Source organism: Eurosta solidaginis, chromosome X (genome assembly GCF_040869045.1).
Source record: "Eurosta solidaginis isolate ZX-2024a chromosome X, ASM4086904v1, whole genome shotgun sequence".
In the NCBI taxonomy this organism is placed as follows: Eukaryota; Metazoa; Arthropoda; class Insecta; order Diptera; family Tephritidae; genus Eurosta; species Eurosta solidaginis.
The window spans coordinates 143148564-143173210 of NC_090324.1; the positions used below are offsets into that span (position 1 = coordinate 143148564).

The 24647-nt window shown below is 34.2% G+C and overlaps 2 protein-coding genes across 13 annotated transcripts in view; both read right to left on the reverse strand.

Annotated features, from left to right (window-relative positions):
- Positions 1-24647, reverse strand: part of PIP4K (phosphatidylinositol 5-phosphate 4-kinase) — a 1849876-nt gene that overhangs the window by 1719712 nt on the left and 105517 nt on the right. The window lies entirely within an intron of this gene.
- LOC137235486 (uncharacterized) lies at positions 554-9413 on the reverse strand. The gene is made up of 3 exons (XM_067758495.1): positions 3635-9413; positions 2392-2823; positions 554-1809 (listed from the first exon to the last, which is right to left on the reverse strand). The coding sequence occupies exons 1-3, from the start codon at positions 3752-3754 to the stop codon at positions 1588-1590; spliced, it is 774 nt and encodes a 257-aa protein (XP_067614596.1). The 5' UTR covers positions 3755-9413; the 3' UTR covers positions 554-1587.

Genomic DNA, 24647 nt, shown 5'->3' on the forward strand with positions numbered 1-24647 from the left:
TCAACGCCGACGAGCCTCAGCCGGGCTACCACCATGCCTAACCGCCACCCTTCTCGCCCCGGACCAAGCAGTTACACTACAAATATTCGTCACAATAGTAGTAGTTGTTGGTACTTATATATTAATTAATTTTATGTTACACCCATATGCTGGCTTGCAGTGACTGACAATTGCAATAGTTTAGTTTTCATTGAAACATTAAAAATTATAGAAAGAGTTAATATTTTTATTACAATTTTCAGTCAATGCAAGCCACAATATTGGTGTTAGCTTACATAACAAACAATAATTTATAATGGCTTATTATTAAAATATATACAGTCACTAAATTTGGCTCGACCTAAATTATTGTCGCTATTTTTATAAAAATATGTAATATTATATAACACCAACAATCCAAATAAAAACTTTAAACTTTTTAGAAAATTCAGGAAAATTCCGCGAATTTTCATGTAAATTTTCAGCTTTTCGGTAAGAATTTTTAGAATTTTTCTGAGAGATAAATTCTAAAAATTCTTACTGAAAGCTAATAATTTGCATGAAAATTCGCGGAGTTTTCCCGAATTTGGTGTTATATAATAATACATATCATTATAAAAATATCGAAAATAATGAAGGTCGAAACTTAGTAAAAACTGGAAAAATCTGAGTGATGATGACTTTGGTAGATGAGTGTAGATATGTATGTGTGTTTGTATGAAAAATTTTAAGGTCACTTTATCTTACTTAAAAAGTCTATCTTATTTGATTACAATTTTTATTATTTTATTTCATTTTTCATTATACTATCTTATTTGATTACAATTTTTATTATTTTTTACCATTTTTCATTATACTATCTTATTTGATTACAATTTTTCTTATTTTATTTCATTTTTCATTATTCTATCTTATTTGATTACAATTTTTACTATTTTATTTCATTTTTCATTATACTATCTTATTTGATTATAATTTTTCTTATTTTATTTCATTTTTCATTATTCTATCTTATTTGATTACAATTTTTACTATTTTATTTCTTTTTTCATTATACTATCTTATTTGATTACAAATTTTCTTATTTTATTTCATTTTTCATTACTCTATCTTATTTGATTACAATGTTTACTATTTTATTTCATTTTTCATTATTCTATCTTATTTGATTACAATTTTTATTATTTTATTTCATATTACAGTTTCTCTTGTTTATTTCATTTCATTTAATTTTACTTTACATTATTTTACCATACTATTTTTTTATGATTTCAATTTTTAAATTTTGATTGGAAAATAAAAGTCCTTGGTAAAACAATACTGTAAAGGCACTAAAATATGGGTATTTGTTATATATGCATAACTTTTATTTTCCGATTGAAATTTGTTTTCCAATAAAAATAAAATAAACGAAAAATAACTAGTTATTACTAGCAATTTGTATAATAAAATAAAATATTATTAGCAGTCCCTGACTTTAACATGTGTATAGAGAAGTTTTACGGACTATTATTATACTAACTAGCATATTTTTATAAGGAATTCAGTCTTTGGTTCAATTATAATTAAAGAAAATTACTAGTCCGTAAAACTTCTCTATTCTTAAGTTTAATTTGGTTTTAAAACTTTGACTAGTTCAGTCCAGCAGCTCGTTAAAGTTGTGATAGCTTGAATCGTTTCACGATGCTCCTGACGCTGTTCCTCTTCTCTTCTTTCCCGTCGTTCTTCAAAACTATTCCGTTTGCTTATATTGCTCATTAGAGTACTTATAAGTTTGCTTCGTTCTGCGCAAAACATACGGACTGAGCTTCCATTCAAAACTCCAGCATTCTTGAAGGAAAAAATTTCAGTTTAAAAGTGTCCGATCTATGTACATATTTATATATTAGGGAGGCCAAAAAAATTATTTTCGTTATTTTATTGGTATACGGAAAAGGAAGTATGCATACTGATCCAATATAAGTTTTTAATATTAACGGGACAAAAATCCCATAACAGTTTTTCCTTTACTTCTATGAACATCATTATATCGACGTGCCATACGAAAACTAACAAAAGAAATTTTGTGTCTGACAAAACTAATAATTTCATTTTATGTCTGAAGAAAACTAACTACCTAAAAGTGTTAGTTTACGTCTGACAAAAAAATAAAATTGCTAGTTTTCGTCAGTCACAAGTCGAAAATGTTAGTTTTCGTACAGAATTTTGAGTGTGAGTTTTCGTATGGCACGTCGATATCTTACTACTGATAGATCATTCAACAAATTTCTACTAAAAAATTGCAGAAAGTATAACGATCTACAACAAATTTTGTCGAGCGTTCAATTTCGAGAAAATATATGTATGTATAAACCAATCCAAGAAAAAGAAAACCATATTTTTGCCCCACCCTAACATATATGAATTACTTACTTCAGTCTCTGGCTCAAGAGGTGTCACACCAGGCATCGATGGTTCGAAACTTGCTGATTCAGCATTAGTCTCCGGCGATGATGGGCTCCACATTGCTACAAATAAGTCTGATGCATGGTTTTGCTGCGGCAAAACCGTTGGCGAATTCAAAGGACTCATCGCAAGGATACGGCTTGGAGATTGTGTATCACTCTGAGCTGGTGACGGACTCTGGAATATGGACGATGTTCTTGCTGGTAGTTCTTGTGGTGGCGAGTTCAGTCCACTACTTCCTAAACCGGCACCATCAACCGCTAATAAGCCAAAAGTAGCCAAAGCGCGATCTTCGAACTCATTAAGTGATTTGCATTGTGGACCACCACCAGTAACCCTTTGGCTCATTTGTATACGTCGTGCACCTGTACTTAACTGGCTCTTCCATACTCCAAGCGTCTGTATGTTAAAAAATTATACGCAAAGCCATTAACTAATTTGGTTACATTTTACAAGACGGTTCAATGCTTATTATTGATAAAAAATGATGTTGGTACCAAAAGACGCGCCTTGACTCCAGTATCAATAATCCGAAAGTGGAAATTGAAAATATTATACATATATATTATACATATAAGTTATTGCCAAAAAATCCAAAAATTAGAAAAGGTCGGTCTAAAACCGGGGTGTAATCCATACTTTGGTAAAAGTCTAGTTGAGGGGTCGACTGCTAATACGCGTCAAATATCGAGAGAAGTGTCAAAAGACGCGTATTAATCTCGAGAACAATAATACGAAGGCGGAAAAGAAAAATTTTATCTCTGTCCGGAGATATTTGCAGTTGAATTTGGTGATTTTCATGTGGTTGTTATTGTGTCGTACCTACAAAAAAAATAAAAAATAGTGATAGTCTAGTTGCGGGGTTGACTGCTAATACGCGTCAAAAAATATCGAGAGAAGTGTCAAAAGACGCGTATTAATCTCGAGAACAATAATCCGAAAAATGGATCCTATCCCCGGTTTCGGAGGTACCCGCAGGTCTGTTTTCGGTTTTTCGATAATATCTTTTGAACGAATTAAAATTAGCCATACTTTTCATGTATGCTTGTAAATATCTCTTCACACAAATATATTTTTTAATTTCCGCTCTCGTATTATTTATTCTGCGGTCAAGACGCGTCTTTTGATACAAACATCGAAAATCCTTGATCGATATTAAGCATTGAACCGTCTTGTAAAATGGTACCACTAATTTTGCACTACAACTTACTTCCTTCCATTTTTCTGCAGAACGTGTTGGTCCTCTTAAGGCGTTTGGCTCCTCTGCCAGTTGAGCCCATAGAGAGCGCATTTGTTGCGGTGACCTGGGGTTATTTTTTCTTGACCCCATTTCAGGGTTAGCACTATAAAAAAACACGTAGTGCTCCAATTGTTCGCGCGTAGCACGATCGCACTTTGATTTTCTATAAAAGAAATACAATATAACTAAAATATAATAAAAATAATAAAATACTTACGTTATTGCATACTCCATTTAACAATTGTTCGCGCTAAACAGCTGTTTTGTGTTTACAATACTTAGTTCACCACTTTGTGGGGAAAAGCATACGCATAAGAGCTTTTTAGAGTTGTCAACTTACGCACAGAATAACAAAATTTATCAAGTTGATAAAAATCTTGATTATTTGTCAACTTATTGACAATTTGTCAAATGCACAGAATAGGGCCGTTAGTATATATTTCAGTTATATTGTCTCCACTAAGCATCAGTAGTGTATCATCCGCGAAGAGTTTAATATCACAGTACTTTATGGAGTTAGTTATATCATTGATATAAATATTGAACAGTATTGGTGCCAGCACCGATCCTTGTGGAAAGCCAACTGGTACCTCTCTTTTCTCCGATAAGGATTTTCCAACTATTGTTCTTTGATTTCTATTAATGAGGAAGTCTTCAAACCATTTCGATTCATTACCAGTGACACCTATGTTGGCTAGCCTTTTTATTAGTAGCTTTTGGTCTATCGTCTCAAATGCACGTTTTAAATCTACATATACCGCTATTATATGTTTATTCCTACTTAAATCTTCTTTCCATTTCGCTATAACTAAAAGCAAAGCACTTTCACAGGAATGTTTCTTTCGGAAACCAGATTGCTGGGGTATAATAATTTCTTTATCTTCTAAGTATTTTACAAGCTGGTTTTTTACGACTGTTTCTAGAATTTTCTCGTCACATTGTAACGTATTAATGGGTCTGATCTCATCCGCTCTAATAGTATTTTTAACCTTTTCTATCGGTACTACGAAATATTTCCATAAATTAGGAACTATACCTGTTTCTAAGCTTTAATTAAAAATTTGAGGGTAAGAAAACTCTGTATAGATTATGGAGTCTTTAATAACTCCTTTCGAAAGGAGCTTTTTCCCTCCGATTTTGTTTTTGAACCTGCTAACTATTTGAAGTACGTCAGCTGTAGAAACTTTTTGAAACTTAAAAACATTGGAGCCATTTTGCACACTTAGAGTACTATTATAATTAACGGAGATAACCGGGATATGCCGGCTGATCTCCAATATACTGTCAATAAAGTAATAATTTAAAGACTGCGCTATTTCACTTTCCTGATTATAAAGATGGTCGTTTATTATTAATTTTTTAATGCCATTATTTTCTTTAGCCATGCTAATGCAATTCTTTAAGTTTTTCCACATTACAATCGATTTTGTGTTCCATATACTTCGCTTTTTTAATCTAAATTAGCCGTTTATATTTACGTTTTATAGCGATATATTCATTCCATTCCCCAGTTGTTATAGCGACTCTGTAAAGATCTAGTTTATGCTTGTTCAAATTTGAAAGTTCAAAATCATACTACTTGTTCATAACCTTAACACTGACTTCTTTTGAGTAGGTCAGTGTGGCCATTGCATTAGATAGGGTATTATGTAGCAAGGTAGCTTTATTTTCGATACTCAAGTTTTCAGTCAGTGAAGCTGAACTGTCGTAATTGGTTAATAAGACTCTCACATGTATAATTTCCCCAAGAAATTATCGTTTTCCTAGTTCTCATTTGAGGTAATGTATCTAACTTGATTTTAAATTGAACAGTTTCATGATCTGAAATCTGATATTCTTTTTTTGTTTTGCACATGATATTGAGCTACTATCTGTAAATAATAGGTCTATCAATGTTTCGGTGTTATCGCTCTTTCGTGGGTAAAAATCTATTTTTTGTTCCATAGCAAAAGATCGAAATAAGTCAACTAACTGTTTAGTATAGGTAGTGTTCTTAAAGATGTTTATGTTGAAATCGCCGACAATGATAGTATTATCATGTGTTAAGCAATTATTATTTAAGATATCCTGCAAATACGTAATAAAGTCCCCATTACTCGAGCTTGGTGAGTGATAGATCACAGCTATTTTATATCGAGGAAAAATATTTTTTACTTTTAGAATAATACACCAGATATTTTTGTTCAATGCTTTGTTGTAGCCTATTGTGTATTCAAATGAGTCTTTTGCATATATTAGAACTCCACCCGTGTGCCTACTGTGTGAATCGCACCAAATAAGTTTATATGATTGTATTTCATACTCTTGATTTGTAATTTCATCAGTGGAACAAGTCTCCGAGCAAAATATAAAATAAGGATTTTGTGATTCTATCAGACGCTCTATTTCAGCTTTGTTAGCGACGATACTACTAATATTCAAATATATACAACTCAGTTGCTTAACTATTCGTTGCTAGACCCGTGTCTTATTTTTCGACTGCGTATGTTTTTTTTTATACGCAGGACAATCTTCACCAAAAGCGTGATGATCACCATCGACGTCAATAAGTTTTTTTTTACTAATTCGCTACAAATAACTCATTGCGTTATGTTTGAGGTGCATTCTTTGCTGTCATGGGCTCCAGCATATTTGCTACACGCTACTTTATTTGTACAGTCATTGGCTTTGTGCTTATATCCCGAGCATTTAAAACATCTCAAAACGCTTACATGCTCGTAAGCGAAACAAGTGTCCCACTCTATATACAATTTTTTTTCTTGTAAAACATATTCAGATGTTACTGCATCTGTTCCTACCAACGCAATGTAACTTTCTTCTATACGATTTGTGTTTACAGCTTTAAAACTTTAAAATCTTTCCCAGCGCATGAATCGTTCTGCTTAACTAAACATTCTACCAAACGTTCATTGCTAATTTTTTCTGTGATCCCAACAATTTAAATAATTTTTTTTAATTCATTCTTATTTTTAGTCTTCTCTACATCATAATCATTTCCAGTGCTTCCCTTACTTTTAGTTGCACTTTCTCACAAGCATCTATATTTCTACATTCTACTATTATGGCTCCACTATTTATTTCTTTAACATTTCTTACTAGGCCATCAGTAGGCTGAACAACTTTTTTCAGAGCTTCCTTAGCTTTTTTACCTTTCTTTTTCGGCTTGATGACAATTTTATTCTCATTTGCGGCGGCTACCTGAGCATAAGATTGTTTGGAAATTGTTTGCTCATTTGTTACGCGTAAGTTGTCTAACAACTCATTGTTCTTTTTAAATTCATTCGACAAATCCCTTACGATTTCATTTTTCATTGCATTCACTTTTACTTCAATATTGTGCTCCAAGAGGGAGCTGAAGTCCGTGATAATGCTACTTTCTATTTGACAGCGTTTATTACTAAATATCTGCTGAACTATTTGCTTAATATCACTTGATTTCATTTTTGTTTCTTCACATCTGCTAATCAAATGTTTAATTTCGACAAATTTTGTATTTGTATCTGATAACGCACACTGGTTACAGAACCATTTCAAATTAATATTGTCGGTTATTATTTTGATTTCGTTTCTTTTGATGTTACTGCACTTCAAGCAGAAGCTATAGCCACACCCACCAGAGCAAGCTATCATCTCATCTACTTGAAGCAAATTTGCAGTACATTCTTTGCACACTGCTGGCAAGTTTAATTGTATATCTTTTCAGTATATGGCAAAGATATGCAATAATATTATATTCTTGAAGTAACTACTAAAAGTGATACATATAATTTTACATAGCAGTTTTAGTTTCAGTGGATTAATAAATATAAAAACCTATTCTACCGTGGTGGCAGCACTGATACGTAACTTATTTATCTATTGTCTTACGCTCTTTCTTTGTATGTATTATTTGTTCCAAATATGAGGCAAGTCGGACCACAAATACGATTTTTTTGAATATCTCGGTCCTTGCGCCACCTAGCAGCGATTTTTTTTTAGTAGGTCGCTTTTTATTCTTGTATGTTGAAATGTTACTATTAAATAAAAAGAATGTTTCGACTTTGGTAGTCTGATGATGATTAATTTTATTAAAGAAATTCTTTCTCTTTTATAGGTAATTTCTTAATCTACACATTCATAATTATCTTAATACTAATAAACTAAAAATATGTACATTTGTAATAGAGGTATGCATACATGTAGATTTGTATACATGATATGCATACATGTAGATTTGTATGCATGGTATGCATACGTGTAGATTTGTATGCAAAGTCAGCAGATCGATATTCATGTGAAATGTGAATATTTAGTTAATTCACATTATTGGTTGTATGTAAATATTTTGGTGAAAAACTAACACTGACGATAAGCATAATTTGTTATGTGTGAACTGACAAGGGTTTCATATTCGGCATTCCATTGATGTTAGCTAACCGCTGTGTTAGGTCAATGTAATTTATATCGTATGATATTGTAATATGATTATGCTATTACTAAAATGTAGTGGCATAGAAGTTAATGATGCGTAATGCCGCAAATGTATTGCATAGGTGGGCATGACGCATAATGCTACACCATCCGCCTTAGAAAAAGAGGATTATATAATTGTTTTGTGAACAATTGTATAAGACTCTTTGTTCGCATTTAAATAATTTTGGTATTTTACTGTAATTTGATATTGTAGTGAAAGAGTTTGTGTATTTTGTTCCTAATTTGCGGACCTTGATACTTTTATTATATATATGTTTTGTACAAATCTTTTTTTTTTTTATTTTAAATTTAACGATTATTTTACATATAAAAATTTTTAAATTTAACAATTATTTTACTTATTTTATTTATTGTGTTTATTTTATAGGCGGATTTTAAATTTGTGCACCCACCACAAATCCACTTGTCTGAAGATATTCTCTATTATTTATGTATTTATAATAATTTGTGTAAATATGGAACTGAGAGCAAAAGAAAAAATTCGTTTTCAATTTCTTAGATATTTAATGTGCGATGAGTAAAGTGGAATGCTTATTTTAAGATTATTATCAGAAGGTGTTTCAGATGTGTTTAAGCCTATCCTTATGGATTATTAATTCCTTATCTTTGTTGTTCCTATTACTAGTTTCTTCTCTATGTGGTATTAAAGTAAAATTGTTATTTTTGTCAATTTTCTTTACCTTATACCGTCCTTTATATCTATTGTCTAGCTTATGGCTAGCTTCTTCTCTAACTAATACTAGATGGCCTAATTTTATTTCTTTACTGGTGCTACTTTTATCATAATTAACTTTTCCTTAGCTTCTTTCACTAATTTTCTAGCTCTTTGTTGTGCTATTTGAAGTCTATATTTAATTTCCTTATCATATGCCTCGTGATTATAAACTGGGCTTATTTTATTTAAGAATTCGTACGTCGGGGGATTTTTCGCAAATATAAGCTCGTAGGGGCAATACCCGTGTACTGTCGATGGGGTCGTGTTGTAGCAGTACGCGAAATACCTGAGATATTCGTCCCAATCATCTTTATCACTGGATATGTATGAACGTACATATTCGTTAAACGTCCTATGTATACGTTCTAGGTGCCCAAAGTTTGATGATGGTATGGTGTTGACGTTTTATGCTCAATTTTTAACAGTTTGCATAGTTCTTCGAATAAGCAATTTTTGTATTCGGTTCCCATGTCTGTTAGGATTGTTTTCATGCAACCATAAATCAGAATGAAGTGCTTAAATACCGCTTTAGCAACTGTTATCGCGTGTTTGCTAGGAACTGGAATTGCTACCAAATATTTGGTGAGGTCGCATATGATTGTAACTGCGTATTCGTTTCCGTTTATTGATCTCGGTAATGGTCCGACCGTATCGATCTTTACTATATCAAAAGCCTTCGGAGGTGTCTCCGTTATTGTCATTGGTCCTTTTATATGCTTATTTATTTTGTTTTTCTGAAAGTGGATGCAGCTTTTTACGTACTTTCTTACGTCATTTTTCATGTTTTGCCAGCTATGTTTCTGCTTGATTTTATTTGCCATGCGATTTATTCCTGGGTGGCCACCACTAATAGTCATGATATTTTTGCAGAATTTCCTTAATTTTTCCGGGTTTAGTCACATATATAACCTCTGGGGTTAGTGCAATTGTTAGTTTTTTGAGAACCTTGTTTCCTATTTCAATAAATTTTCCTACTGCAGTATAATTCATTTTAAACAAAATTGTCCCCTAAGGACAACTGTATTCCTACAAGGCCTAAAATACCGGCTTCTCTTTCGAGCCTGGTAAAGAATTGTCCTAAGTTAATCTTATCCTCAACAATTAGGTTGTTTGTATCAACATCTCTACAAATTTTCTTTCCTTTTTTGAAATAGAATTTCGAACGATTGAAAACGAGCTCGACTAGTCTTTTTACTTCAAATTTATTAAGCGCTTCATATATTTTGGGGTTCTCTGTGTGACTTTCTTTAATTTTAATGTTATTTTTTATATTTTTAGCTGCTGATCTAGTTGAAACTTTCATTATTTTGCATGCTTCCACTGACATTTCTTTTAAATTTGTTATGTTAATGCGATACAATGTGTCCGCGACGTGATTTTCTTTTCCAGCAATGTACTCCACTTCGAAATCATACTCTTCTAAATCGAGTCTTACTCGTGTTAACTTAGATGAAAGAGGTATGTTAAAAGAAAAGGTATGTTAAAGGGCGATGGTCGGTTTTAATTTTGAATTTTCTGCCATAAACGTATGGTCTGAAGAAGGTTATGGCCCAATGGATTGCTGCTAGTTCTTTTTCTATTGTAGCTTTGTTTGTTTGGCTAAGGACTGCTCCGCAAGCATACCCACTAGCGTCTGTTGTTATGCAGAATTCTTTATTGAAGTCGGGGTATTGCAAAAGTTTTGGGCTGATTAATGCTTCCTTTAAATAGACAAAAGCTTTTTGACATTCTTCCGTCCAGTCGAAGGAAACATCCTTTTTGCAAAGCCTAGTTAATTTTCTTGAGTATTCTGCGAAGTTCGGTACAAATCTTCTGTAATAATTGCAGAACGCTACGAATCTTTTAACTTCATCTGCTGTTTTTGGTGTTGGGTAATTTTGAACTGTTTCAAATTTGCTTGGGTCGAGTAGTATTCCCTCGCTTGTGCATTTATGTCCTAAATAAGTTACCTCTTCGCTGAAGAATAGGCATTTATCTGGATCTAATTTTAAGTTTTATTACCTACAAGTAGAGAAAACATCTCTTAAGTTTTTCAGCATGTGTTTTTCTGAACACCCTAGTACAACGAACTCATCCATATATAGAAATGATTGGGATGGTTTGAGGCCTGCAAATGCCAGTGTCACCATTCTTTGGAATGAGTTTGGTGCTACTTTTAATCCATAGAGTAGTCTTTTGAATCTATATGTACCATTTTCTGCTGTGAATGAGGTTATATCTCTAGAATCTTGGTGTAATTGGTGAAAACCTGACATAAGGCCAAGGCATGAAAAATATTTTGCTCTTCCAAGTTGGTCTAAAATATCGTCAATTCTTGGAAGTGGGAATTTATCCGCTGCTAGTTTTTTGTTTACTTGTCTGTAGTCAACTACCAGCCTCCATCTTTTTTATGTATTACCTGGTAGTGATTTTTTAGGTACCAGTAAAATTGGGCTGTTGTACTCTGATATTGAGGGTTCTATAATGTCATCTTCGATCAATTTATTAACCTGTTTACTTTTTTCCCCTTTTTGTGTCTCGGGCAATCTATAGTTTTTTATGTATACTGGTGTGTCATCTTTCATGTGTAATTTTTGCTTATAAAAATTATTAGAGGAAATTGGTTCTGTTTCCAGTGCAAATATGTCTATGAATTCTGTGCATAATGAGGTTAGTTGTGAATTAACAAATTTCGGGAAATTTTTAGTTAATCTTTTTAATTTTTCTGTGTCATTACTCTGTTTATTGTGTGTTTGTTTAATTAAATTGTAGTCATCTAAATTTTCAGTATGTATTTTGTAATTTTGAATAGTTGTGTTTTTATGTGTGGTGTTTATAATTCTGGCAAAAGTTTGTTCTTTATTTGTGATTGTGTTCGCTATGAAAATGCCTTCAGATAATTGTTGATGGGGTATGAAGATGGTTTTATTATCAGTGTTTACTTTTACTTGTCTAATGACTTCAGATCTAGCAGGGATCGTAATTGTGTTAGCAGACAGATAATTTGTTAGGTACATTGTGATTTTTTGGGGAAAATCATATGGTCTTAGGATTAGTTTATCCTCTGTTTTGCCATAATCTAGAATACAATTATATTTCTTTATAAAGTCCAAACCTATTATTCCATCGCACGGTATTGGAAAGTCGTCTTCTACGACGTGAAATTTATGATAAATTAGAGGTCATCGCCTTTTAAATCAGCTTTAATTGTGCCTAATGTACTGGTTATACCCTGACCAATACCCTTTAAGTCTGTTATTTGTTCTGTATTTATTTTTGTATGATTAAGTACTTGATTCTTTTTAATTATGGAGATATCTGCTCCTGTGTCTACTAAAAAATTTGAAATTGAGTTATTTAATGATGTTTTAGTAGATATATACCTATTTAAGTGTAGATTTAGTACACATATTTTCCTATCTACTGATTTTGAAGTGGAGTTTCTTGGTTTTCCTGCTGGGTACAATTTCGCACGTTACGCGTCTGATTGTACTGTCTATTGTCATTTTGGGTTTGTTATCTTCTTTGGGAATTATTATTATTGTTGTTATTTCCTCTAAAGTTGTTATTATATCTTGGCTGGTATCTAAATCTCCTACCTCGGTAACCTCCATAGCTGTTACTTTGGTAACCTCCACGGAAATTACTCCGGTATTGGTTTTGTTGACGAATGTTTAAAATTGTATTCGAGCTGCCTGTGATTTCTGTGCAGCTGTTTGTGAATTTTGAAATTGCGTCGTTCATTGTTGTTAACGTTCCCGCTTGCATAATCATTTTCACTTTATCATTGGAGCAGTTCTTACACATGGCCTTTACTGCTGCTTGCGTCGAATATCTCGTTGCTAAGTCTGGGTTAAGTCCATCCGAGATATAAGCTCCTTCCAATGATTTTTTCTATTTCAGCAGTATACTGGTTTGCAGTTTTGCTGCGTTGTTGGATATTCAGGAGTTTAGCTGTTAAAACTTCTACTGATTCTCCCTTTATTGCAGTTTTTAGTTTTTGTTTTATTTGTGCAATTGTATTTTCGTTACTTATGAAGTTCCTTGCCGTGCCTTTTAGCTTTGTCTTTATCATGGTTATCGCTAAAGCTTCATGATTATCCTTGATTTGGTCTAGAATATCAAGAGCATCTAAGAAACTGCGCAAATTTTCAGGCTTGCCATCAAACTCTGGCAGCACTGATGAGGCAGTTTTGATAAACTCTACTACTGTTTGTGCCATTGTGACGTTTATGAGTCGGTTATGCAGTGGTTTATGTTCTTCCACTGATGAGGTTTGACTAAATGATGGTGAAGTGGTACGGTTTCTTGAAGGTTCAGTTAGAACGGAGTTAAAATCAATTTGGAAACTTTCTTCTATAGTAGTTGGTATTGGGATTTCGATGTTATATCTTGCTAATGAAGATACTAATTTATCCCGTACTGTTGAAAAAATTTGTTGAGCATATTTTTGGTGATCGTGATTTACTTTACTAATCAACTCTTTTACAACATTTAAGGCTTCTAGAATTTTGTTCAAATGTTTTGCTATCGTTTCTATTTTTATGGTAATATTTTTGTTTATGCACTTGTATGATTTATCGGCTTTTAATTTTTCTTCTGTTAATTTATTATGGATTTCTTGTCACGTATTCATTTCTCTTTGAAATTTCCTTTAAACTCTTTGTACATTATTCAATTGTCCCAATTTGGTTTTTATATAATTTTTTATTAGAATTGCAATTGCGACAATCAAAAATGTAGTTACACAAACAAAAATAGTTAACCATATATCGGAGATTTCTTCTTTTTCTATAATTGCTTTTGGTTCGTACTTGACCAATTTATTTTCGAGATTGTTTTCTGTATTTTCCTTACCAACTTCGTATCCTGTAATACCTATTAGTATACCATTTAATATGGTTTTCCACCAAGCCATTTTTAAAAATTAATGAAAAAAATTTGTATTAAATTTGTATTTTTTTATTTATTTGTCAACCAATACATGACTTAAATTATATTCTAATTCTAAAATTTGTAATTTTGTTTTGTTTTAAAAATTTATTTTTCATTTGGGAAGACCATTCGTAACATCCTAGCAGTTTCTTCTTCTCTTGTAGTAGGGTTTTTCATATCTTCTAATTTAGGTTCCCTAGTCATTCCTATTTTCTTTCAAAATGATTTTAACCATTGCAGTTTTCTTTCATAATCTACCTTTCCCTTATCTATAATTACTTTATCTTCCCATGCAATGGGGTGTTCCCAGTATATAGCTGGCATTCCAATGTACTCAAAAAGATATATTTTTTTTTATATATATATAATATTTATTTTTTGTTTCTCAGTTCTCTAATTTTCGTTTTTAATTTTAACCTATCCTCGGTATTTGTAGTTAAAGTTAATTGTTTGAATGTCTCAGCTATCTCTCTCTTTATTTTAAATTGTTTACCTCCCCTTTTTCTTTTTCGGATTTTTGGGGTAGGTATTTTGGGTATTTCTTCCTTTTTTATAGACTGGTTCCGTCGCCAATACTCTTCTATAGTAATTGGTGTCGGACCTTGTTTGGTGGTGTTACCGGTTTTAAGAACTTCCTCAGAAATTTTTATGAATTCTCTTATAGTGTCTTCACACTTTTTAAAAATTCTGTGAAATTCTTCTTCCGTTTCTATTTCTTGCATACTAGAGAGAAAACTGAGCTTCTTTATTTTTATTTATTTTTTTTTTCAAATTAAAAAAAAAATTTGTTCAAAATTTAATATATATATTCTTCCTACACACTTTTCTTTAAATTTTGACAAAGTAGCTTTTTAAATTATATTATTTTTTTCGGTTAATTACAAGTCCTATTTTTTTTTTTTAAATTCCTAAGCAAAAACTTTCGTTTTCCGCCCAATTATTTCTAAAATTGTATACCTGCTTTAATCTAAATTGCTGCCAGTTAGAATGTTGCTGGTTACCAATCTTCATATTTTACGCTGCCAGTGCTGATCTATTGATTTATGCCCGCTCCCCGTTCATGCTGCTAGTTGTATCCTGTTTTGCCGCTAAATTGCTCAGATTTATTCCACCCTTTTATGCGTCGTAAAGGATGTAAATATCGCCTGTCAAAATTGCTCGTATGTTGATTGTTTGACGTTAATGTATTCTATTAGGTGGTTGAACATAATTCCTGTGGTTTGTGTTTGCAATTTGGGTATTCATATGCGTTATTTATCCTTTGCTCCTTCCAAAGTATTTGTTTTGCCAATTTTGCAGGCTTTCTTTAATAGCCTGCTTTTTCAAACTGGCAGGATCTTTACCGATAAAATCTTTTTTTTGTGTTGCTTCATCAGCAACTTTTTAATTAAAAGATTGAACTGGCAGGATCTTTTCCAGTCAGATCGTTTTTAGCAGTTGTGCTGATTTGATTTAAACTAGGAGGATCGCCATGAAATGTTACTATTAAATAAAAAGAATGTTTCGACTTTGGTAGTCTGATGACGATTAATTTTATTAAAGAAATTCTTTCTCTTTTATAGGTAATTTCTTAACCTACACATTCATAATAATCTTAATACTAACAAACATTTGTAATAGAGGTATGCATACATGTAGATTTGTATACATGGTATGCATACATGTAGATTTGTATGCATGGTATGCATACATGTAGATTTGTATGCAAAGTCAGCAGATCGATATTCATGTGAAATGTGAATATTTGGTTAATTCACATTATTGTTGTATGTAAATATTTTGATGACAAACTAACATTGACGATAAGCATAATTTGTTATGTGTGAACTGACAAGGGTTTCATATTCGGCATTCCATTGATGTTAGCTAACCGCTGTGTTAGGTCAATGTAATTTATGTCGTATGATATTGTAATATGATTATGCTATTACTAAAATGTATTGGCATAGAAGTCCATGATGCGTAATGCCGCAAATGTATTGCATAGGTGGGCATGACGCATAATGCTACAATGTATTATGTGTTCTCACTATGAGCCCAATCGAACCACAATACGATTTTTTTTTAATATCTCGATCCTTGCGCCACCTATTGGCGATTTTTTTTCATAAGTCGCTTTTTATTCTCGTATGTATTATTTGTTCCAAATATGAGCCAAATCGGAACCATGAACCACCTATCGAATTTTTTTTTCTAATTCTTGCATTGTCATCGGGTTCGGAACTATATTCCAAGTTTCAAGCTTGTAGCCAATCTGGAAGTTACTTAAATTTTAATTCGTACTTAAGAAATGTAAAGATTCGATTTGCGAGCCCTTAGACTTATTAATCAATCTCTCACTGAAATAAGGCATATTTTTAGATGATTGGAAGGTAGCATTTGCCACCCCCATATTTAGAGCAGGTGATAAATGTTATATTTCAAACTATCACCCAATTTCCAAGCTATCTAATTTTACTAAAGTATTTGCGCTTCCAAGGCAGTCGGTTCTATGTACCGGAGCGACTCGGGATTTTTCCCGACCAAGGAATGTAATTTCAGTGTTACCACATTTAATTTGTTGCATCCCTCCCACCACAAATTGTCATCCTCCCTGCAGCTCCTTGCAACGGTACTGCTCCATATTCTCTTGCTCCGGGAAGGTATCGGGGTCCGTGTCCTGAGCCCGGTCCTGAGAAAGGGTTTTGCTGCGTCTGCCGGAAAAGAATATTTTTAGGACGGTCATACTCTTGTCAGTGTATCTCGTGCAAGGGATGGTTGCATCGGACAGGTTGTTCTGGGCTCGATCCCAAAACCCGACGTCCTCGTAACTTTTATAAATCTTTTTTGGCTCCTTGCTGTTCACGCCCAAGGGCGTCCCGTAGTCTACGCCTTAGCGCCCCCACTACCTTCCAGCAGCCCCGCTGCTCAGCAAACCACAACAAGTACCCGCTGCTGCTAGCGCCCCACGGCGCCACCAACTCATACGGTTGTTCCCACTTATAACTACAATATTCGGAGTAGAGTCGGGAGCAATTCCGAGCATCAGCCCCTGCCCCGTCTTCTCCCCCCCCCCCCCCCTTTCTCTTTTCCGGCAGCAATCGTGTAGGTCAGGGAAAGAGACCAGGGGCGGAAACTGTTATTACTTTTATAATATAATTCCTTGCAAAACTATTAATTTTGGACTTTTAATATATTTGGGTCAAGATAAAAATTATTTATTTTATTATATATATTATTACCTGAGTCCGATAGAACTAGTTAAACTCGGACTTTTAAAAATAAAAGTCCGGAAATAAAAGTTAAATCTGGACTTTTATTTTTTTAGGCCAAAATAAAAGTCCGGTTGATAACAAAGAAACGGCTTAACCGAATTAAAAAAATTTCGTACCAATTGATTCTCCTGGATTCTTGGATTTATGTTAATAATACTAGAAATGTATCATAAACAAACTATATCGAAAATATCGTAGTATAAATAGTGAACTTGCAGTGGACTTTTGCAAGAACTTTCGTTCCAATACAACTATTAGTGAAAATTGGTACACCACATTCTGCTATAATGGGAAAGCTTTCTGAAAAAAATGGGCGTAATCGGTCAGTAGCCACGCCTCTTTCTGTATATAGAAATTTCCGCACAGAACATGCGATATTTGAGTATCTAAAGAAGCCACGTTATTTAAATTTGGCATGTAAATTACTGACATTGCATGTAGTTGATCCACATTATTTTTTTTTGACAATGCACGTGGCACCGCCTACTTTCCAAATAAGATTTTTTGGACTTCGAAGTGCGATAACTCGTACGTCCTTTGAGCAATGTTTTTGCAAATTGGTAAGCGAACTTCATATTTGTATTTGTACATGCCAGCAGACAAATTTTAAGATCGAATTAAAGTCACACCAACTTGTATATAAACCCTGCAAAATTTATGCGATTAATCCCTAAAAAGATTGGTCTCCGATTGATCTCTTTTGTCTACATTTGTGCATAATTTATCCCCTTTAGTCCCTTTCGGGTACAGTTGAGATTGAGTTGATTAATTTGAAATCTATTATAAGAAATATTAAAAAAAAACGGCAACAAAATGAGAAAAATAAAAAAGATTATACGGGATTGAATCGAATTATTTAATAAAAATGCGGAGCCCTATACTGAACCCAAATTACTAGGACTTAGCGACTACGCCGGAGTTAGTATATTTTTTATTCCTTTTTGAAAAGCGGGCGGTCAACTTACATCAAATAGATTTGGTGTTTTGGCAAACCTGTCGATTCTGTTTCTGCCATGAAAAATGCGACTGGTCCCTATTTGAGTCTTTATTGAACCTAAAAGGGAGCCCATATCGGTATAAAGCGGACGGGTCCTATCGATCCCTTTCGGATTTAAATGGTTACAATTAGTCTCTTCATAGGACATTATCAGACAAAAGGGAACAGTTCAACTCATACAAAGAGATCAAAACTGACATTGGTTGAACACTCCTTTGCGGCTCATCCCGGATTCATCCTGGACTAATCACATTTTTTGTAGGGAAAATATCAAAACTGGTTATTTGAAGTCATTGCTAAGTACGTGAATATGTATGTACATAGTTGCATTTATGTATATACTAGCCTCTACCCGCGGCCTCGTCCGCAAGAAGAAATTAAAATACATGGGCTATTCACGTTAGCCTGCTTATTAAGTTATCTCTTTAAAAATTATTTTTGTCAATGTATTTTATTTTTGTAATAGAGTATAAAACATAACTACATTAGCTGATAACCTGAAAGGCGCGCTTACGTGAATAGTACAATACAGTTTATTCGAATTAAAAAAAATACATTTTGTTTTTAACATTTTTGAGGTTTGTTAATAGCCTTATAAGTGTATTTTAACTTCTTGGTTAATTATTGAGCTCAAGTCCGCAAAGATAAATAAAACTCCATATATTTTATGGTATTATAATTTATATAATTGGTCGATATTCCGGTTTCAATCTGAAACCATCCTCAGGACTAGAAAAACACAAAATGCCTAATGTTTTTTATTCGCAATTTTGTGTTTTTCTAGTCCTGAGGACGGTTTCAGATTGAAATCGGAATATCGACCAATTATATAAATTATACCACAAAATATATAGTGTTTTATTTATCTTTGCGCCCTTGAGCCCAATAATTAACCAAGAAGTTAAAATTTTGTTTTTAAGTTAAATTAATTGATATGACAGGGGTGAAGGAATTATTATTCATAGAACAGAGGAGTAAAACTACAATTAGCTAAAACCAAAGAGAATTTTTTAGATGAAAATAGTGTTTCTTGTATTTACTTGGTTAAAATATTACAAAAAGTGTAACTATAGGTATAACATTTGGTTACAGGATTCATTTAAAATAATCAAAAATAGAACGAAAAAGCTGTGTTAGATATTAGAAATAAAACATACCGAATTTTAATTACGAATAATTGGCAGCAAATCCAAATCTAATGGTTGTAGTTATGATGCAAAGAGAATAGACGCGTATTCGGTTTCGCTGCAATAAACTAATATTTAATTATAAATTGACGCCATATTAATTCCTTGAAATACGCGGACGTTCTTTGTAAAGCGATCTGTAAAAAAAGTGTGAAAGCCTATTGAAAGTTTTGCTGCTTCTGTGCTTGTTTGATTAACTTTTTAATTTTAATTTGACCACCAATATGGCTCCGCCGATGAAAAAAATCACAACACGGCAAACGGCTTCTTCTCCGATTCACACACCAGCATTTGTTAAGCCTACGAAAATTGAGAGCCCACCGGCGGTTTCAGGTGAGATTTCACGCCTTGAAGCAAAACTTATACTGTGGAAAGAGAGCATGTTAGAGGAGATTTCGGAAAAAGAAAGGGATCAACTAAGAGAATCGGAACAGCGGGTTCTTCAGAGAGTGAGTGAGTTGGCTGCAGAGATCTCGAGTTTAAAGAGCAGCTTCATTAGTCTGCAGTCCAGAGTACAGGCAGCAGAAAGTGAATACAGTCAGCTTCGATCTGATGTCAACTCATTAAAGGCGCAGTTGAATGAATGCCAAAACAATGCCGTGCTATCTGATGTGCTGGTAAGTGGAGTCCCCCAAACACCAAACGAAGATATAGGCGAAGTCTTCACAAAAATATGTAACTCGGTTCAGTTGACCACGCCGTCAATATGCTCTGCATTTCGCATTCGAAAGAGCAAGAACAAAAACGGTAGCTCTCCCATCATAATAAAACTGGATTCACCCACTGACCGCTCCTTGCTTTTAAGAGCAATTTCAAATATTTGCAAAATAAATAAAAGACCTATGACTCTCAGTGATATTGGGCGCAACGAAAATGGAAAGATATTTGTGCATGAGTGCCTAACTAAGAACAATCGCGAAACACTGCAGCATGCACTGCTACTAAAAAAACAGAGAAAACTTACTTCCGTTTTCGCTATACGTGGAGGTGCATATGTGCGTACACGTCAACAAGGTGAAGCAGTGAAAATCAGTGACAAAGAGAGCGCTGATCGAATTGCTGTAAGTGGGCAATGACAACAACAATGCATACTTATATTTGCCATGCAATGCTATATGTGTTATTAGTTTTCAGTTAGTTTCCATTTTATATTGTTGTTTTCTTTTTTCTACTTCCCCCTGTTGTTGTTGTTGTTGTAGCAGTGCTTCGCCCTATCCGATAGGTGCGACCGATCACAAATTGTCATCAATATCTTCTAACGGGAGTCCAAGAAAACTTGCTCTTTCAACAGGGGTGACCATAATGTGAGGGGTGTTAGAGGCTTTGTTGCACATTACAATTAAAGAGATGGTTGGTGTCATGTGGGGACACATGGCAAGCAGGGCATACATTTTGTATGTCGGGGTTGATTATCGATAGGTAAGAGTTTAACCTGTTATAGTTTTCAGATCGAAGTTGAGCTAGAGTGATACGCGTTTCCCTGGGGAGTGTGCGTTCCTTTTCCGCAAGTTTTGGGTACTGTCCTTTGAGTACCGGATTCACCGGGCAATTCCTGGCATAAAGGTCCGACGCCTCTTTGTGGAGTTCATTGAGGACCTGGAGATGACTCCTTAAGACCCTGCGAGGTGTTGGCTCATCAATCAGATGTCTGTTGGGATGCCCATGTTTCTGGGTATTCAACAGGAACTGTTTGGTTAGCATCTCATTTCTCTCCCTGATGGGGAGTATTCTCGCCTCATTATATAGACGGTGTTCTGGAGACATAAGAAGACAGCCCGTGGCGGTTCTGAGAGCAGTATTTTGACAGGCCTGTATCTTCTTCCAGTGTGTAGTTTTTAGGCTTGGCGACCATATACGGGACGCGTAGCATGCATTCGGCAGGCCAATTGCTTTGTAAATGGTAATGAGCGTTTCTTTATCTTTTCCCCAAGTACTGCCAGCAAGAGATTTGAGGATTTTATTGCGGCTCTGGATTTTTGGTACAATTGCGGCTGCATGCTCAGCAAAATGTAGATACTGATCGAACGTCACACCCAAGATTTTGGGGTGTAAGCCAGTCGGTAGCGTAGTGCCATTGACGTGGATGTTCAAAATAGTCGACATTTGGGACGTCCATGTTGTAAATAAGGTCGCCGATGATTTAGTCGGTGATAGTGTCAGGTTTCGCGAGGTAAAAAAAAACTGGAGAGATCAGGGAGGTAGCCGTTTATTTTTTGAATCCGGCCTCATTTCTCGGTGGTGGTAGCAAATTTAGCGAGAGAACGTGACCTTATAAGACATCACGACGCCGAATTTGTTGCAGCATTTCTGACAGATTTTCCGTATGTACAAAATTCAGCTGACGCTCATATGCGAATGATGAGCACGAAAATTAAAAGGGGTGAGAAAATAGTAGAATATTATTATAATATGGTGGCAATGGGTCGTCGTGATAATATTGACAATAGTGCCATAATTAAATATATAATAAATGGATTATCCGATGATAATCTGCGTAAAACATTGAACGCAATGAAATTTTATAAGTGTGCCGATTTGTTGCAATCCCTTACAAACTTAGTTACGAGTGTTGATAGCCAATATAGGTTTGGCGAAAGAAGTGAAACGCAGCAGGCATCGAGTATTGTAGGCAATGTTGATAAAAATAATGTAAACAAAAGTGAATCTGGGCCAATTTGTTACAATTGCAGGGAGCGAGGCTACATTTCTAGAAATTGTGTGAAGCCAAGAAGAAAAGTTGAAGCAAAACAGGTCGATAGGGTACATCAAGTAGCAAGTGAAGAACAAGAAGAAGAGGCGCAGTGTTTTGAAAGTGAATCAGCAGTAAATAAAATTTAAAATCGAAGTAAATGCGTAGAGTTGTGTAAATAGATTTTAATTATCGGCGTATCTGAGGTAAAATGTAAAGCGCTGATTGATTCGGGTAATATCAAATCCCTTGTGAAGCAATCGATTGCTGATAGGTGTGGTGCATGTGTCATTGCGTGTAGTGAAAAGTTAATTGGGTTCGCTGGTGGTGAAATTCTTTGCCACGCGAAAATACTAGTGCATATAAAATTGGATGAAGTTGTACATATAATGAATTGCGCTGATTGATTCGGGTAATATCAAATCCCTTGTGAAGCAATCGATTGCTGATAGGTGTGGTGCATGTGTCATTGCGTGTAGTGAAAAGTTAATTGGGTTCGCTGGTGGTGAAATTCTTTGCCACGGGAAAATACTAGTGCATATAAAATTGGATGAAGTTGTACATATAGCTGAGTTGCTAATTATTAATGATTCCGTAATGACGCATGATGCACTTATTGGGATCGACGTGCTTGCAAAGGGAAAAGTAGTTATTGAAAATGGTTCTTGTCAAGTTAATAGGAATGTTGTAGACGTTGGAGGCTCGTTAAGTTCGGATGTCAATGAAAGTTTTTTTGATTTAATGAATGCGTATTCCAATTGCTTTGGAGAAAAATTGCCTGAGTTAGGTTAATCGAAAAAATTCAAAATGGACATAAAGTTAATGAGTCAGAGACCAATAGCTAAAAAGCCGTACAGCATCCCTATCCCAAAACAGCGTGTAGTTGAGGATATTGTTGGAGCTGTTGGAAACGGGCATTATTAGAAGATCACATTCTCTGTATGCATCACCTGTCGTTTTGGCACGTAGGGTAGAGGGGGGAGGCTTCGACAGGTTAAGAGAAAATGATTTTTTTAGAGAAAGTAGAATGAGAAATAGATAACTCCTTTCATAATTACTGATGCCATGTATGTTTATGACACTTCGGATTTGTGGTTAATATTCCACATGCTTTTTTTCTAAGTTATAATCAAATAACCAAAAACAAAAAATATGACGAAACCTCCCTTTTTCGGGGAGGCTTCGTCAGTCATGTGGGTGGGAGGTTTCGACATTTATCAAATATAGCAATTTAACCAGCAAAATAAAAAAAAGGATGTTGGAAACAACTCTAAATACGATTTTTTATTCATATTTGATGTTATTTATTTCAATACAGTAACAAATTTTTCGAACAGAAACATAAAAAATTTAAGCGAAAAATAAAGTATAACTGCACTTTTAATGAACATCTAAATTTGAAAAATCAAAGTTAAAAATAAACTTGCTTTGCGCACGTGAGTGGATGTTCAGTTGAGGGCAATATACTTATTATATCCTGCTTTGAAACCAAGTGTCTGTCTTCTACAATCGGTTCATAGAAATATTGGGTTTTATTTTGATGTCTGAGGAATTTCGCGACACACGTCGAATTTTCAACTTCCATGACTACACCAGCGTAAAAGAAATTTGTTTTGTCAGTGAACATAATAACAAAAACAAAAATGAATCGTCTAGCCAAGTCATACGTCAATCCATGATGAAGATTTGAACATTTCTTGAAGTAAACCGTTAAGTCTTTTTCCTGGGCAGCTGTAAGTACTTGATTGGAAGTAAACTTCGACTGAAAATCTTTAACAGTTCCCATATTTGTTTGCTCTTTTGAAATTCGAGATATTAGTGTTGTCCGCTTAAAGTTATATTTCCGAGCAGCGCTTGATGGGGTTTCTTTTTTTGTTTTATCTCCTCGATGGCTTTTTTCATTTTATCTTCGTTGATGATCTTTTCAGGGAACTTTCTTTTGCAGATATTTGGCATCTTGATGGCTGTAAAATATTACTTGCTAAGTAAAAACTTTGTCGAAGCCTCCCAAAACATATTGTCGAACCCTCCCCCGTGCACTTATTTCAGATTTTTCGCTCCAAAATATACATCTTAGTGTTATTGAAAAAGTCTTTAAAAGCAATAAATCTTAATTTTATTGCAATATTAATGGGCAGAAAACTCATGTTATATATTCTATATTGTACACTTAAACGCGAATACTTACCAGCAATTTTTACATCAACACTTTTCAAAAATAAAAAATCTCGTCTGCATACTATCGCCGGTGAACAAGCACTGAATAGCTTTCATGACAGCGTCATACTCAATTTGGTTACTGTTTATTGGTGGAATAAGAACAATGGCAGTAATAACGGCGGCCAAATTTGAAAAAGTCGAAGCCTCCCTCATGTCGAAGCCTCCCCCTTCAACCCTAAACAGAATGGAGAAGATAGACTCTGCATAGACTATCGCGGGCTGAACGCAATAACTGAGAAACAGCCATGGTTGATGCCTACAGTGGATGGGGTCTTGGCGACATTGTCTGGAAAGAAATTTTATACCACTTTAGACCGTATATCTGGCTACTACCAAATTGAAGTAGAGGAACATTCAAAACAGTTTACAGCATTCGTAACACCCAGTGGCCAATTTGAGTTTAACAAGATGCCATTCGGTTTACGAAATACTTCGTGTACTTTCCAGAGAATCATGTCACAATTGGTTGAGCCGTTGAAGAAGGCAGTTGTCAGTTACGTGGATAAAGTTGATATTGCTACTGATAGTGCAGAA

Coding starts and splice junctions, on each gene's coding strand:
- LOC137235486 (XM_067758495.1), bottom strand. CDS start 3,754: ATGGGGTCAAGAAAAAATAACCCCAGGTCACCGCAACAAATGCGCTCT. Junction 2,824..3,634: donor CTGCAGAAAAATGGAAGGAA/GTAAGTTGTAGT, acceptor TTTAACATACAG/ACGCTTGGAGTATGGAAGAG. Junction 1,810..2,391: donor CTCTTGAGCCAGAGACTGAA/GTAAGTAATTCA, acceptor TTTTCCTTCAAG/AATGCTGGAGTTTTGAATGG.